General features: G+C 46.4%; 1 protein-coding gene across 3 annotated transcripts in view; it reads left to right on the plus strand.

The window, feature by feature from the left end:
- Positions 1 to 17,267, plus strand: part of MTOR (mechanistic target of rapamycin kinase) — a 130,202-nt gene that overhangs the window by 79,255 nt on the left and 33,680 nt on the right. For all 3 annotated transcript variants that reach the window (XM_075603483.1, XM_075603485.1, XM_075603484.1), the window contains exons 33-42: positions 8,289 to 8,389; positions 8,977 to 9,092; positions 9,751 to 9,828; positions 10,092 to 10,199; positions 11,619 to 11,744; positions 12,934 to 13,065; positions 14,095 to 14,204; positions 14,902 to 15,019; positions 15,207 to 15,401; positions 15,848 to 15,963. In XM_075603483.1, coding sequence (XP_075459598.1) covers positions 8,289 to 8,389; positions 8,977 to 9,092; positions 9,751 to 9,828; positions 10,092 to 10,199; positions 11,619 to 11,744; positions 12,934 to 13,065; positions 14,095 to 14,204; positions 14,902 to 15,019; positions 15,207 to 15,401; positions 15,848 to 15,963 — 1,200 coding nt within the window. The remainder of the gene's footprint in view (positions 1 to 8,288; positions 8,390 to 8,976; positions 9,093 to 9,750; positions 9,829 to 10,091; positions 10,200 to 11,618; positions 11,745 to 12,933; positions 13,066 to 14,094; positions 14,205 to 14,901; positions 15,020 to 15,206; positions 15,402 to 15,847; positions 15,964 to 17,267) is intronic.

A 17,267-nucleotide genomic window follows, 5' to 3' on the forward strand; every position in this document is an offset into this window, starting at 1 on the left:
CAGACTTACCGGACAGCCCATAGGGGCGCGCTTAAGTAGAGCGGGCATTTGAACGGACCAATGGGAATCGCCTACATGGCACAGTCCCAGCAACGGTTCCCCTGGTCCTCCAAATACACCCGAAGGCAGAGGTGACTTTGGGCCAAACAAGGGTCCCCCCTACGGAGAGTCACTTTCCCCACACCTGAGTCCACAGCCCTGCCTCGCTTGACACTATCCCGAGCCATTCACCTTATCTCGCCATGGTTCTCGTTTGTGTGGAGATTAGATAATGGTATACCCATCTTCCACAAAGGACCGCACATTGAAACCATTTAAGCATACAGAAGTGCTGGAACCAGACTACAAAATGTAATATCAGCCCAATGTGAGCACAGTATACATACACAGAAGAAGTACAAGGAACTGTTCATACATTACTAAATTCCTTGTATTATTGACATGTGCTAAAAGCAGCCAAATCTACCCCTACCATCACAGTTAACATATGCTAAATGTTGCTTCACATATAGGAGTTTTTTCATGGTTGGGTCAAGGTCTCTCAGATCCTTCCCCCCAATAACTATCTTGTCTTCAGATCCTTTTTATGGTTTGACAGAAGCAAATATAAGCGCATCACCCAGTGTGTTTGAGCGTCACCCGGAGCAGCGCTTCGTGCTGACAGTCTGTGTGTAGCCGTGGTCTTGATAGGTCATTGACTGATTGGGTTCTGAAAACAAACACTCTGCAAACATTACAAGTGTATCTAATTTCTCTCTGTGCTCATCCCGTCTCTCCCTCTGCTTGACTGTCTGGATTAGTGCTGCATTTCCAATCGTGCACAAGGGTGGAGTTTAGAAGCCGTTTTGTGATTCACAATGGCCCTTAGAGGCAAGCTACACATTTTGGTTTTTTTTTGTTTTTTCTAAAATCTAGGTCCAAAATATTTTTTTTTAAAAATGTAATTCTACATCAGTGGGTCTAGTAATACACATTTCAATCTTGGAATCCTGATGTAATTTATGGCACAGGAAGCGTGAAGTACATTAACATTACAAATCCCTGTGACTTCCACTTTCCCAGGAACAGCACACACCATACCCATCACCCCCTACTTCTACAGCTGTTGTGCCTTTCTCAAACTGTGCTCCCAGAAGAATTCACTCCATACAGTTCCGTATATATACTGTATGTTCTAAAACCACGATAGCTGTTTTGTAGATAGAGGTCCAGGTTGTGTGAGATATATATGTGTGTGCGTATGTGTATATATATGTACAGTGTTCGAGAAACCTATACATTTTCTCGCCCCGGGCGAGTGGATTTAACCCCCGGGCGAGTAAATATTGGCCCAAGCAGCACATGTGTGGTACTAGGTGGCGAGTAGATTTTTTTGGTTCGGCGAGTACATTTTTTGGTGATTTGTCGACCACTGTGTGTGTGTGTGTGTGTGTGTGTGTGTGTGTGTGTGTGTGTGTGTGTGTGTGTGTGTGTATATATATATATATATATATACTGAGTTAAGTTATGCAAATGTAAATACAACTGTATGCTCATCTGCATGTCTTAGGCAGGTCTGCAACCCCACCTTTCACCATTATCATCCAGCACACAGCACACAGCACACAGCACTTCCACTGCAGCAAGGGATTCTGGGACATGACATGCAAATGAGCACACAGTGCCACTTTTTGCTTCCAAACCATTTTTAACATGGTTCCCTATAGGCTTAAGCTTGCTGCATGGTCACAGCTTTGAGCACAGCCAGTGTTAAGGTGCATACCCAGAAAACCACCCACAGACAGCTGTTTCGACCTTTATGGGTCTCATCAGTGTGGGGTTGGTTAGCTTCTCTGCATACCCAGTTAATTTAGGTCCTTTACATCTCGGTAGTGGCCCTACCATGAATTTATTAACATTGTGTTGATCTACTACAGTACTTGGAAAAGTTTGAAAACTCCTGTGTTAGATGGATGTAGCCGGGTAAATGGGACAGGTTTGTACTGTTCCTGATGAATCAGAAGCCACTGGGCTTGTGCACTGCGGTCTCTCAGGCCCAGATCCAGACAGCTCCGTTAACTCAGGGCTCATAACGTTGTGTTGTCAAAATCAGTAGCGGACGTTATGTTTGCTGATGTTAACTCTAATCCACAACGCTAATTATATGCACAAACAACAGCTGTTCATTATACTACTAGAATAGGCATAACGCCATGTTAATGGCGCAATCCAAGCGGACAATGTTTTTGCTAACTTTTTAATTTTTTTAATCTAGGATTGAAGCAGGGGGTCTCCAGAGCTGAACCCCATTAAGTTCAGCCCCGGGGACCCCCTGCTTCCCGAGATACAGATCTCCAAAGGGGGCGCCAGTATCTCTGCAAAGTTTAAAGCTCCCGCGTCACGCGGGCCAATAGGAAGCCGGAACCGGATTACGTCACAGCTTCCTATTGGCCCGCTGGGCGTCGGAGCTTTGGAAAGCGGCCATTAGGTGATCCCTGCTAGCCGAGCAGAGCAGCTACCGGCACCCCCTAAGTATCTCAGGAATCAAGGGGTCTCTGGAGCTGAAATTAACGAGGTTCAGCTCTAGAGACTCCCTGCTTGAATAATATGTTTTAGAAAATAAATAAATTGCCCGTTTCATTGCCTCTTTAAGTTAGCACTGCTTGCATTAGCTTAACATGACTCACGTTTCCCCTGTCTTACCTAAAGGTGGCGTTAGCTCCTCCAGACCCTGAGAGAGAAGAGTCCTATTTTACTTCAGTCTCAAGTGTGATATATATATATATATATATATATATATATATATATATATATATATATATATATATATATATCCCCTCAAACCAACCTTTAAACATGTGGAGAAACACCAGTGCTGAAAAAGGAGCATACAGTACCTGGGTTATATGCTAATATAATTCAAATGCAATGTATATTTTAATTACTCCTATTACCATATATCCCGGATATCTCCCCACTCTTCCTCTCCAGCAAACCCCATATTTCGGGCTCTTGAGGGAGCTAACACCACCTTTAGTCAGCGGTGCGCAAACTAGGGGCCACGCCCCCCAGGGGGGAGCGAGACTGCCTGCCCGAAGGCATTTAAATTCAGTGCCGGGGGAACTGCAGGGCCTCTGTAAACCTTTACTTATCACACGCTCCACACGTGTCGCCATGGCAACGCGGCATAAGTTTGCGTCCCCCTGATCTAAGTAACGGATCGTTAAGTCCTTGTGTTACCTGTACCGGAGCTCTGTGGAATTGCATTGTTGGAGAGAACACCTTTTGCATACCATTAGCATAACGTCTGTTATAGCAGGGTGCGCAAACTTTTCCCCCTGCCTGCTCTCCCCCCCTCCTTACCTTGTCTTCAGCGTCAAATGACGCTGCCTCTGCCCCCCCCCCCCCCCCCCCACTCCTGCAAAATCTTGCGCCCCCCAGTTTATTATAGCAATGCAAGGCTCGTTACAGCTGAAAATAGATCTTAACACCGTTGGTGAACTTTGAAGATGCACGTTAGCACTTACCAGTGCGTTAACACAAGTTAACTTCTCATTAAGTCAATAACGGAGCTTCATGGATCTGGACCTCAGTGTCGGAAATGACATCACAGATCCCCAAACGGCCACTAGCGTAACCATATTTAAATAATTTGATTGTAAAGTTAATTTTGGATAGCTAGTGTTGTTTATATATACTTGTATAAACACATTTCGTAAAGGGCATAGCCTGCCTTTAATAAAGCCAGCACGTTACTCAACAGCTATATTTTTTCCGACGTCAACATGTATAGGACAATTGCACCGTGAAGTTTGCAATCACGATGGAAAAGGAAATGTAAAAACAATATGCTATAGGAAAATACTTCTTGGATAGAGTAAGCTGGAATGTTGATTTAAGATCTAAGGCGAAGATACTGGTAATAGCCTCTCCATGGAAACCTACAATGCAGCTCTTGAGTCAGTCAATTAAACTAAAGGGGGCATTTTTCTCAAAATTATGAAAACAGCCAAAAAAAACATTGGGAAAGAAAGAAAATGTGTTGTTTTTTTTTGTCTTTCTGGTTGTTTTCTTAGCAGATGAGCCAGTGCTTGAAAGATTTAGTGTAAAGCGTTGTTAATTGTAAGGTGGGGTTAAAAATAAACCATGCAGTGCTGCAATCTTTAAATGACATCCTTTGTATTGTGGATTCTAATGGAAAAATCGCTTTAATAACTTCCTTAGAATAACAGCAATATTGTTCCTACTGGTAAATCCCAAACAGGTGTTCCTATTTTGATTTGTGTCTGATATGAGAAGGCTTCTTCTGTGTTTCATACCTCGGTTGAGGACGGAAGGGATTGTGTATTTAGAGAGGGCAGGAGGTCTCTATTATTCCTAATTTTCATCATGGCCTCTGGAGTTTGGAATAAAATGTGTTTATTTACCATGGTGTTAAGATTAGCACATCCTATACGTCTCTATATCAAGCCAATTATCCCTATATGTGTGGAAAGCTGAAGAAGGGTCTTGAAACTTGGCGTCGGTGTCGCATATCTTGGATTGGGAGAATTGACTTGGTCACGGTGACACTCCTGGCAAAAATATTGTATCTCTTTAGGTCTTTACCAATTCCAATAGTCAGCAAAGATTTGGACGTTTTGCTGAAGAAGATTAAACTTTTGTATTTGCTGGTCAAAGCCACGGGTCAAAAGTAGAATACTCTAACTCAGGGGTTTGCAAACTATTCCCCCTGCCTGCTCTCTTACCCACCCACCCCCCGCTCTCAGGATATCCCTGCTTCAGCACAGGTGGCTCAGTCAACGACTGAGCCACCTGTGCTGAAGCAGAGATATCCTTACAACCTGACCTGTTGGTGGCCCTTGAAGACTGGAGTTGGCCACTCCTGCTGTACGGATGGCATGCTCCCGATGACAATATTCGTTGGATCGTTATTTAAAATTCCTCTATTCGGCCCCTAGCTTTGGACTCTCTGTTGTGGATACATAATGAAGTCAGACCGAGCTGCTCCTTTCTGCTCTTTCAAGTTCTGGAGTACCTCCTTCATCAATACTAAGTTGACCTCTTCCACAAGTAATATGACCCTCCCCTCCCCCCCCCCCCCCATATTTAACAACCCGGCTTTTGTCCCAGGCGTTCTTAGTGGCACGTTTGAGTGGTGGCAGAAGAAAAGGCCTCAGGAGAGGCAGAGAGTTTCCTGCTTGGAAGTCACGTTAGGCCCTTTGCGCCCCTAACAGAGAAATGCCAAATTCCTAACACACAGATGTTTTGTTGTCTACAGCTAAGACACGTTAAATCCACGGGCCCCATTTACAAGACACCCTTTAACACTAATTTTGAATCTATTTGTAGAATCTGACCCCTGTCTAAAAATACGACGACCCTCCTCTATCATGAATGCCTCCACAAAGCCACAGATTCAGACTTCTCTTATATCAAACAAAGACCGTGGGACTTCTTTAGACCCTGTCGACTGGGGGGAAATCTAAGATACTATTTCTTCTCCATCAATACTACCATCAAAGAAAACGGCTATAAAATGCTCTACAGATGGTATCGTTCTTCTGACAAACGTCATAAGGCATTTCCCCAGACATCTTCACTGTGTTTCCTCAAGCGTGGAATGACAGACGCTTTCCTGCATTTATAGTGGCAGTGTCCCGCTATTGATCTATTATGGAAACACATCTTCGCTATGATTAATTTGACTCTTCATTCCTCCTCTCGTCCTGATCCCGTACTAGCCTTACACCCAATCTAACCAAGAATGAACACAGACTCCTTACCCACGCTTTACCCGCCGTGAAATGTATCTATGTATGTATATCTTTATTTATGTAGCGCCATCCAGGTACATAGCGCTTCACAGCGGTACAGGTGATAATAATACTGGGGGTTGTGAGATTTTCTGGGGGGCGCGGCGTTTACAGAGGCCCGCGCTTCCCCAAAGCATTTAAGTGCCTCTGTAAGTCTCTCTTACCTGGTCTCAGCCGCCTCTTCGGTGACGCATCGCCATGACAACGGGGTGTCAAATGGTAACGCGACGTCACATGACATCGTGATGTCATTTGATGGTGCCGTGCCACAGAGCCGGTAAGAAGGGGGGGGGGGCGTGAGCAGGGAGGAAGAGCAGGGCGGCGCAAGCAGAAAAGTTTGCACATCCCTGATATAACACATAGTGGAAGTAAGCGTTTCAGACATAAAAGTAAGTAAAAGGAGCCCCTGCCCCGAAGAGCTTACAATCTAAGTGGCAAGTAAGGAGAACCTTACAGAGACAGTAGGAGGGTGTTCTGGTACGTGCGTCTGCAAGGGAACAAGGTCAGTGCCCATGACGTGTAGCGTCAGCCAACGGAGATGGCTGCATTGCATTCTCCTGGCAACAACCAGCTCCTGTTAAAAATACGATTTAAAAACAAAATTAGGCAAATAATGGTTTATGAAAAACGGACGGCCTTCCTCGATGATACCACGAACATGTCCCAGGTTGAGTGAGACCCCTGGCTTTACACTGAAGTTGACCCTGCTTCTGATAGAGACCTACTACTCTTATAGATTGCTGGCTGACCAATTGTAACTTTTGGTTTCTCCCCAGTGAGACGTCTCTGACCTTCTCTTGTGTTTCCATGATGCGGTTGATTTGTTCTCCTTTCCCTCCCCTTTTTTTTTTGCATAAAGCACAATATGAATTTGAAGTGAAAATAAATTCCGTGTATTTCTGGGCGCACAGGTCTCTGCCCGGAAGCTGCGTGCTAGAAATTGGCGTGCCGTTCTGTGCTTTGTACCCTTTGTGGGCCTTGTCTCTTGTGTTTTTATGCCCCAGTAATTTACCTTTGCATGTTTTATTGTGTGGCCGTGTTTGCTGTCTGTGAGCACTTGTTTGTTCTGATCTATACATCTGTAAACATGTCTGCTGCTCCTTTCCGCTTTTCTGTGTAGCTTTCTGTGCCATGCAGTGTTTGCATAGCTGTCTGCTATGTGATCCCTCTCTATGTCCGCCTGCTCCCTGCTGGGTGTCTTTATACCTGTTTGCTTCTTACTATGTATTTGTATACCTATTTGCTTCTCATTGTGTGTCTGTACGCCTGTCTGCTCCTTGCTGTGTGTCTGTACGCCTGTCTGCTCCTTGCTGTGTGCCTGTACGCCTGTCTGCTCCTTGCTGTGTGCCTGTACGCCTGTCTGCTCCTTGCTGTGTGCCTGTACGCCTGTCTGCTCCTTGCTATGTGCCTGTACGCCTGTCTGCTCCTTGCTATGTGCCTGTACGCCTGTCTGCTCCTTGCTGTGTGCCTGTACGCCTGTCTGCTCCTTGCTGTGTGCCTGTACGCCTGTCTGCTCCTTGCTGTGTGCCTGTACACCTGTCTGCTCCTTGCTGTGTGCCTGTACGCCTGTCTGCTCCTTGCTGTGTGTCTGTACGCCTGTCTGCACCTTTCTGTGTGCCTGTACGCCTGTCTGTGCCTTGCTGTGCCTGTACGCCTGTCTGCACCTTGCTGTGTGTCTGTACGCCTGTCTGCACCTTGCTGTGTGTCTGTACGCCTGTCTGCACCTTGGTGTGTGCTAATACGCCTGTCTGCACCTTGCTGTGTGTTGTATGCCTGTCTGCACCTTGCTGTGTGTCTGTACGCCTGTCTGCACCTTGCTGTGTGTCTGTACGCCTGTCTGCGCTTTGCTGTGTGCTAATACGCCTGTCTGCTCCTTGCTGTGTGTCTGTACGCCTGTCTGCGCCTTGGTGTGTGCTAATACGCCTGTCTGCACCTTGCTGTGTGTTGTATGCCTGTCTGCACCTTGCTGTGTGTTACGCCTGTCTGCGCCTTGCTGTGTGTCTACACCTGTCTGTACACCTGTCTTCGCCTTGCTGTGTTCCTGTACTCCAGCCTTCCCTACTCAGTCAGTGTACCCCCTGTTTGTGCCATAATGAATATGTATGTGTATATTACATACATAGTTACATAGTTGATGAGGTTGAAAAAAAGACGTACGTCCATCAAGTTCAACCTATGCTGAATTTAGACGACAGATACTTTATCCTATATCCGTACTTACAGTATATTGATCCAGAGGAAGGCAAACAAAAAATCCCAGTGACATATATATATTTTTTTCCATGTGGCTTCATAAATTGCAGGAAACCAAAGTGCACAACTATCCAGCTCTGGTGTGATTATTTTACATTTGTACTTGGAATTCACAGAATATGCATTTAATTAACAGGCACAGGTGGTTTTTCTCTATATGTGCGTTATAGTGTCAGACAGTGCTGTGTGTCTAACTGTCCATACCATACTGCCTCTGTATAATATACAATGGGTTTTCAGGGGCCAGCTCCACCAGCAGTGCTGTGAGAAATGGACCATAGTGAACGAGGAGACTCAGGCCAAGATGGCTCGGATGGCTGCCGCAGCTGCATGGGGCTTGGGTAAGGCTGGAGAAGAAGATGTCAATCAATGACCATATATGTGATGTCAATGCTCTGATATGTATGTAATAAAGGCACGCCTCTTCAAAATGTGTACTCATCTGTGTTGCTGGGCTCACTAACGCTACAAAGTGCAAGTGAATATAATGTAATAAATAAGGCTAGATTACTATAAAAACAGAAGTGTGAAGTGACAGTAAATACAAAAAAAAAAGAAGCAACTAAAGGCACATTGGCTATAAAAATATTAATTATGCAAACACGATCAATATTTCTAGTAGAGTTCAGATTTTCCGCAGACCAACATGTATATATTATGGCCACGTGCATATAGTTTCTATTATTTTAATGTCGTATATCACTCCTTGACTGCCAACACTTTGCTTTGCAATAAAGTGATATCGACCCCCCTTTGGCGTTTTGTTGACAGAAAGTGGCATAATGTCCCATTATTATGAAGGAATGTCCCTGGAGGAGGGTTCTGAGGTCACTGCTGTGTGACGGTGAACTTGGGGAATCTTGCCGTGACATCACTGCTGCAGGGTCATGGTGTGTGATGTCACTCGTGCTTGTCTGTTTTCTCTCAGGGCAGTGGGACAGTATGGAGGAGTATACATGCATGATCCCCAGAGATACACACGATGGAGCATTTTACAGAGCGGTGCTTGCTCTTCACCAGGACCTGTTTTCACTGGCCCAGCAGGTGAGCACCCCGTGTCTACAAAAGATCACTGCATACTCGCAAGACAAAGCATGTTTGGGCTACACAATGAACCTGAAATGTCAATGTGCTGACGCTGTAAATTGTAATATATTCTGTACTAGCCGAACATACCCGGCATTTGCTCGGGAAGTCTAAGAAACTCCAAAATACTGATATTCATAAATGGATAGTTACATTCTTTAGTTTCTTAATGTGAAATCCCCTGCTAAAACAACAACAACTGCACTCAGAATAGTTGAATTGCCTCTGAGGTCCTGAAGTGTTTGAGCGAGAGCCTCTAATGCTGCGTGTTTGTGGGACATTGTACTCTCGTCCCAAATAATGATCTCACACACCTGAAGAACTTTCACTGCTCCTGTATTTTAGCTAATGTTGCAAATTAGATTTTCAGAGTGACCAAGATTAAGTGGGAGCTTGAGGCTTGTGTGATGGGATCAGGGAATTTGTGATGTCATTTGTGATGTCATTTGTGAATTGAATCCAAACAACTGCTCCTTGATCCCAGGAACCATCATGCTAAATTTGGTTACGATATCTTAAGAGGCGTCCAAATACATAGCGAACAGACAGACAACTGTACAAAATATACAGTAGACGGGCTTGTTACTCTGTACGTAACCCATTCTTTGTGTCTCAGTGTGTTGATAAAGCCAGAGACTTGTTGGATGCTGAGCTGACTGCAATGGCTGGAGAAAGCTACAGTCGGGCTTATGGGGTAAGTGTCCCTGTCTTTCTCATCATTTGTTTGGACCCTATTTATTAAGGGAGAGAAAAGAGTTCATGCACACTTAAATATGCAATGAGTTCAATGCAAGTTAATGGAAGTCGATGCATTGTTAACCATTTGTCAGCTTACTTCTCACCCTATTGAATACAGGCGTTGCAAGGCCCCTTATACTTTCCTCTATTTGCGATCGCGCGGCGAGGCCCTGCTCTGTGAGCGATTGGATGATGTAATGTGTTGCTTGTGATCTGTAGGCCATGGTTTCCTGCCAGATGCTCTCTGAACTAGAGGAGGTGATCCAGTACAAGCTGGTCCCTGAGCGCCGGGAGATCATCCGCCAGACCTGGTGGGAGAGGCTGCAGGTGAGTGGGAGGGCTGCAAAAAAATAAATAAAGTGTGTGGGAATGAAAAGGAACACCAAAGAAGAATTCTCCTGATGTGTGATCGGGGAATCAACATGCTTGCCCCAAGGGCAGCGTGATCACGTCTTGGGTTTTGTGAGCCGGATTCTTGCGTGTGAAGTACAGGGTGTGAAGAGAACAGAGGATGGACGTTCTATTAATATAACGGTTTACAAGCCTTCCCGCTACACAGAGCATTCTTGGGCCATTTACAGAATTTTAGTCACATTTCTAATATGCCGTGTAGTGTCTGCACAGAGGTTTATTAGGTGTGGGGGAGTAGGGGGAGCAGGTATTTCTCACCTTGAGCAGCCAGACTGTCTGTGCTAAGTTTTTTTCTCTGGCGTGTGCTCAGTAGACACACACACAAAGGCACACCCATGGCACGTGATGAGTGGCACACACACACACACACACCCTGTGCAGACAATTTGTGCTAGCGGAAGGTGTTGGCCAAAGGCTGAGTTCCTGGCCAAAAGTATCTGTGATATTCACATCTGGGAAATGCAGAGCCAGAGGAAAAACAGATCCCGATGTGTGTCTGTGCCTCAAAACCCGTGATGCGTCCTGGGCTCTGTGCGTCTGGAAGGTGTATTATTACTAGTCTCATTTCCTACTAAAGCATCAACGTATTCCACAGAATAGTACAATACCCGAGACAAATAGTACTTACTACATAATGACACATACACAATAACGCATCACTCCCACTTATTCAAGTAAAAATGTAAACACCGGCTTCATATATTCCTTAGATTTTACACTATAAATTCATTCTTCAAGTGGCGCCATTGCAGATACCAAGAAAAAGAGACCTTGTGAATGTAGTTTTTTTGGGGTTCAGGAATGCACGCATAACAGAGGAAAGACCTGCGTTAGGTTATTGATAAAGTGACGATGACTTGTGGTGGCTCATATTTGTCACACACACAACAGACAAAGTGAGCCTGGTACTTTATGGGGCTTTCTTGTTGCTTTAATTAATGCAGCCGTTCCTGGCCTTTACTGCGATGCAATTATCTAAGCTGCCAGTCTCCCCGCTCTCCCCGCTCTCCCCGCTCTCCCCGCTCTCCCGTGATCGATCTGTGCAGATCCTGGTTCCCAGGGCACGCAATGTGGCCTCCAAATTCATAGGCGGAAGTGGTGTATCTTCCCAAGGAATCTTCATACATAAAAAAAAACCATGAGAAAGGGCCTAACGAGCGGGGGGAAATGCAGTACGTATCATCTAATACTGCACAACTGATTTATTTATTTTTTTTTTTAATCACATTTTTCAATGAAATGCTGCTTTAAGAAAACATATAATAAATGATCCCAGGTTTATGGTGTCGGATTATGTGAAGCTCCTCGTGTTTTTGTTTCTTTTTTTCCCCAAAGGGCTGTCAGCGTATTGTCGAGGACTGGCAGAGGATCCTGATGGTTCAGTCTCTTGTGGTCAACCCGCATGAAGACATGAGAACGTGGCTGAAATACGCAAGCTTATGTGGCAAGAGCGGGCGTTTGGTGAGAGCTGCAACGTCTGTTTCCCCGCCTAAAGAATCAATAATTTCTTAGTTGAAATGTGCAGTGCAGGGGGTGTTTGTTTTAACCTTTTATATACAGTAGCACAGACTTTGCCATTGTGCTCTGCAAGGCTTCTAAAACACTGTTCACAACGGCAGAGTGGGTAAGAGTAGAATCTTTCATCCAAGAATATATCCGAGCTATCCAGAGAAGACTCAAGAAAGAACTACTTGGCCAAAAACCACACAATTAGCTTGTGGTTGTAACGTACGTGCTCACCACAAACCTGGACCGGACCGCGGGTCTGAGGTGGGGATAGACATACACCGACCTTAGACCACGAAGCCGGATCCGGGTTGCGAATTCCGTGGTCAAACATAGCCGGGTCAGGACAGGAGAAGGCAGGATAATCCGTGGACAGGATTAGAGAAGGCTGGGTAAACGATATCCATGCTGGGGTTCGGCAACAGGACGCTTGAGCGAAGGTGCTTCAACGTAGAAAGGAACAGGGGATCCAGTGCTTCAGCACAAAACAGCACTCCCTAGCCGGGTACAGCTGTGAGTAGTGGAGGCCACTGGAAGCAGGAGATTGCAGCAGGTAACAGGAACACCGATGCAGGCCTCTGCAGGTGGGATATGCAGATAGGTAACAGGAACTGAGGATCCAGTGCTACAGCACAGAGCAGCACCCCCTAGCCGGGTACAGCTGAGAGTGGCGGAGGCCACTGGAAGGACACAGGAAACAGGCACTGCAGACAAGACAAGAAACACCGAGGCTTCAGTGTAACCACGGCGGAGTCTGCCAGTAACTAGGAGCAATGGCAAGAAGACCAAGAAAGGCCAAACAGAGAAGCTGTGGCAAGCACAGTTACTAGAGAAAGTCTATGTTCAGCAACTTCCTGGTGGGCGGGGCAGGAGTTAAATAGAACAGGCAGCTAATGAGGCAGAGCTGCATAGGAGGCAGCAAGAAGCAGGCTGCAGCCTAATTGCAGAAGCAGGTGATGCTGATTGCAGAAACAAGGGGGGAGTTGTCTAGAAGCTGCAAGGCTCTGTAAGGAAAAGGTTTCAGCAAAACCCAGGAGCGGATTCCTTACAGTGGTAGAGCAGAGATTAGCAGTGATTCATGGGCATGTATTCAAGTGTCCCTTCTGCCGTTGATTGTGATTACTTCCCTGTTTCTGCTTTCCAGGCTTTGTCTCATAAGACCTTGGTGCTTCTTCTTGGAGTGGATCCGTCACGTCAGCTGGATCACCCTTTACCTACTGTGCACCCCCAGGTCACTTATGCCTACATGAAACATATGTGGAAGAGCACACGCAAGGTACAAATCATATATCTGCGACCCTTGCTCAGAGCAGAACACACAGGGAGCCCCTAGCTTCCGGCTGGGATGAGAGCAGTTTCGAGTTAAGTGGCTCGAGTTCCCCCGAACGTTCTGTTTTTGCTTTTCTGGGATTGTCGCTATCACGTAGCTGGCTGAGGGCTCTGAGCGCTCAATGAGAAGAGCAGATACAAGTGCAGTGAGGAGAGAGTACAGAGGGATGGAGTGGAGGGAGTGACAGTGGCAAGGCCGGACTTTGACCTTCTGAGACCCTAAGCTATGTCAAGTTTGAGGCCCCAAAATTTAGAAATAGATGTATTATTCTTACTGGAGGGACTATTGACAATATAAACATGAAACGGAAATGAATGACAGCATTATACTGGCGTTGTTATATACAAAGACGACGGTGTGAAGCTAAAATGAACAGTGTTTGCACATCACATTCATTTTAATATTAAAACGTTTTCTTTCGTGATTTTTGGAGAGCAAAGTCGCTGAGGATGTCTTCAAATGATAAGCTCTAAAGTTTGTCACTTTCAATGCACATGATGCTTAAGCACATATTAGAACGAAATAGTCCATATTTATAGAGAATCTTCTTTTTCCCCAGATCTTCTTTATTTATCACCCGGTTTTAAAACTTGAAATGCATCCCTTTTTGTTTCCTATTTTTGAAGCCCCTCATATTGTGAGACCCTGAGCTGTAGCTTAGTTAGGTGATGCATAAGTCCGGCACTGGCTCTCGAGTGTGGGGCTTCAGTTTTATTGGGGGACTGGTCTCCCTGGTGGGGTTATCTGTATAGCTGGAAGCAGGTCAATAGTTCTATGCACTAACAAGTGGAACGGGAGAGATAGCAACATTTCCTTCGGCCATCACAGAGACTCACCGTATTTACCTAATGCTTTTCACACCTCTCATCTCTATCTGAAGCTACGCAGACGCCGCCTGTTGCTTTCTTCACATGCACTTCTCGCCCCTTTGTTTTTGTTTTTTTAATGCCCCCCTGTGTATTTTGTCCGGTGCAGATTGAGGCGTTCCAGCACATGCAGCACTTTGTGCAGACGGTGCAGCAGCAAGCTCAGCACGCGGCAGAGGATCAGCAGCACAAACAGGAGCTGCACAAACTCATGGCCAGGTCAGCCCCTCACACCCCTCACCCTGTCATTGCCATGGTCTGTGCCCTCATACGGTCTTGTGGCCACGGGTATAGGCCCACATTTAGTAGACCACACTAAGACCTAGCACAGCCTATTGCCTATTGAAGAGCGCCATAAGGTATGCTATGGTTTAGCATTGTTCAAGAAATCTGGGCCATAAACTCTCTCTATGGCCCATATTTACTAAGAGGTGCCTTTCCATAAGACACCTTCCAGCCCCAGAAGACGCCTTACAGTGAATAGGCCACAAGGTGCCTTCTAGTTCCGGAAAATGCCTTAGGGAATAGCACTACTTAGTAAATATGGACCTGTATGTTACTGTTGTAAGATACAGATGTAGCCGAACGTAATGTTTGCGTGACCCCGAGCACGCGGTCCCATGAAGTATTAATGCTGTGGGAGGTCCCATTGAAAAGAATGCCCCCCCTCCCCCTTGCAGTGCCGTCACGACAGGCACCTCCCCCAGCGCCTCGGTTTTTCCGCCGTTTCACACGCAGCCACGCGATCGCGAAGACTGGCTACATCTGTATGTAGTCAGTGGTGCTATTCCTTCAGGCAACTTCTGGCCCATTCACTTAGCGGTGAAATATGTCTTGCGGCGTAGCGTCATTCTCTAAGCATTTCTGTTGTGTGATCTTCTTCCCAGAGATGTAATAGTCTCTCCCTGCTCTCTAGGTGTTTTCTAAAGCTCGGCGAATGGCAATTGAGCCTGCAGGGAATTAACGAGAGCACCATCCCTGCAGTACTGCAGTATTACAGTGCGTCCACGGAGCATGACCACAATTGGTACAAGGTGAGAGGGGAGGAGTTGTGAGCATTCTAATGACATGAGGCGTTGTCCCACCATCCTTTCTTGGAGGCCCTACTGCGGTCCTAAGTCCTGAGCAGCTGTCTACAAAACAATATGTGCATCGCAGGGAAGTGAACGTGTATATGGTGTGCTGAGGAAGGCCGGTCTCATGCTGTTCTCTTCCTCGCAGGCCTGGCACGCCTGGGCAGTGATGAACTTTGAAGCCGTGCTGCATTACAAACACCAGAACCAAGCCCGTGACGATAAGAAGCTGCGCCAGGCCAGCATCGCCAGCGCCAACACAGAGGGCAGCGAGAGTGAGAGTGAAGGGGACAGCCACGAGAACAGCCCTGTTCCCTCTCCTGTGCAGAAGAAAGTCCCCGAGGTACAGAGCAATGAGACACATAAAAACGGGAGTGGGGTGCCATATGCTTCCCTCACACAGGGAAGGCTGCCAATAAGACCGTCGAGTTTCAGTTCCCCTCCTACAGAATATTTAAAGGGGCTTAGATTGGAGTTATACTTTGGTATGGAGTTCTGTCCTAAATATGATAGGGGGCTCGGGCATCAGTTGAACGTGCGCTGCGTGACGTCCCATTGGGCAACTCTCTGACTTATACGTCTTTCAATTCATCCTCTATATATGTCATCAGGTGGCAGAGGGTGGTAGGATTGGTTAGTTTGTCTGTGATGGGCTTTTTCTTCCCTTTTTTTTTCTATATGTGCGGAGGTCGTCAGGCTCTAGCTTTCAAAGCTTTTAATGGGGGGGGGAAGGGAGGGTTGGGGTTCAGTTTGATGTGAGTTGTTAATTTGGTTTATGTCATTCCTCAGCACTTTGTAGCACAGGATTCATCTCAGACCCTCTTGCTGTACACGGTCCCAGCTGTGCAGGGATTTTTCCGTTCCATCTCTCTGTCCCGAGGCAACAACCTACAGGACACTCTGCGGTAAGAGGGATCCACAGCCCAGTGTGTATTCAGTGTGTGCTCCTGTTGCTGAGTGTTTGAGCTGAGGACAGCTTGGCCGTGTAAGGCACTCTATTCCCTGCACAATTTCCTCTTGGGCTGTGTGTTGTTTTCCGAAGGGAGAGATCAGAGAGTGGCAGATAAGGACACAGGCATTTCCTGGATAAGAGCGGATATGAGAGGCGCCTGAGGCTGCCGGTGAAATCCCACATCCAGATCTAGTCTGTGGGTGGAAGAGACGAGGGGAGCACAGCTACATTAACAGGGCAAGGCTCTGAGCATGGAGATAATGACAAATATCTAGCATGAGCACAGTGATGGCCACCAGCACCGTGACATTAAAGCAGCCGTACAGGTTTCATTTATTGTTTTTTGTTATTACAGGATTGAAGCAGGGGGTCTCCGGAGCTGAACTGTGTTAATTTCAGCTCCGGGCATGCCCTGCTTCCCAAGATACCTCCGAAGGGGGTACCGGTATTTATGCAGCCAGGGAAGTGTATGCCTAATGAAATGGCGACGTTTAAATGTCCTACTGGCCAATAGGAAGCTATGATGTCATTCGGTGAGGGTTCTTATTGGCCCGCATGACCAGGACCTTTAAACCTCACAGAAATTTCTGCACTGCTACGGAGATAAAAAAAATCTCTGGAGGCAGGGGTCCCAGAACTGAAATTAATGGGGTTTCCTTCTGAAGACCCCCTGCTTCAAATAAAAAAACAACAAATGATACCCGCTGCTTTGATAGGAGAAGGGGCGGAGAATGGGGGTGCCATAAAGGAGAAGGACAGTGGGAACCAAATGAATGGTGTAGAGAATGATTGGGCAAGAGGAACAAACAAAAGGGTAGGGTCCTGGGAAAAAAGGTTTAAATAAGGGATAAACCGAGCAGTGACAATAGCGGCATGTACAGTAAGTAGGGCTTTGTGCTTTTTGAATGGGGGAAAGGGGTATAAACAGCTGGGGAATTGAAAAGTAATGGCTCTCACAGATCATGGATGTTTGTAAAGGGCAGGTGCCCAGCAATAAGGTGATGTATATCGTAGTGGTTGTACACCGCAATCGTCACAACTAGTGTTGTACCGAGTCCTCTAATTTGCCAGGAATTAGACATTTTGCCGGCCGCGGTTCCCGTCTGGGTAGTTTTCAATTACCTGCAGGTGGCGGTGGGTGAGGAAGACCGCTGCTGAGGGTGAGGAGGACCATGGCTACATCGTGGGAGCAGCGGCAGACATCCTGGTGGCGGTGGCAGCAGAGGACGTCCTTGTTGAGCCGGCGGGAGCAGCGGA

This window comes from Ascaphus truei, chromosome 6, assembly GCF_040206685.1.
Source record: "Ascaphus truei isolate aAscTru1 chromosome 6, aAscTru1.hap1, whole genome shotgun sequence".
NCBI classification, from domain to species: domain Eukaryota; kingdom Metazoa; phylum Chordata; class Amphibia; order Anura; family Ascaphidae; genus Ascaphus; species Ascaphus truei.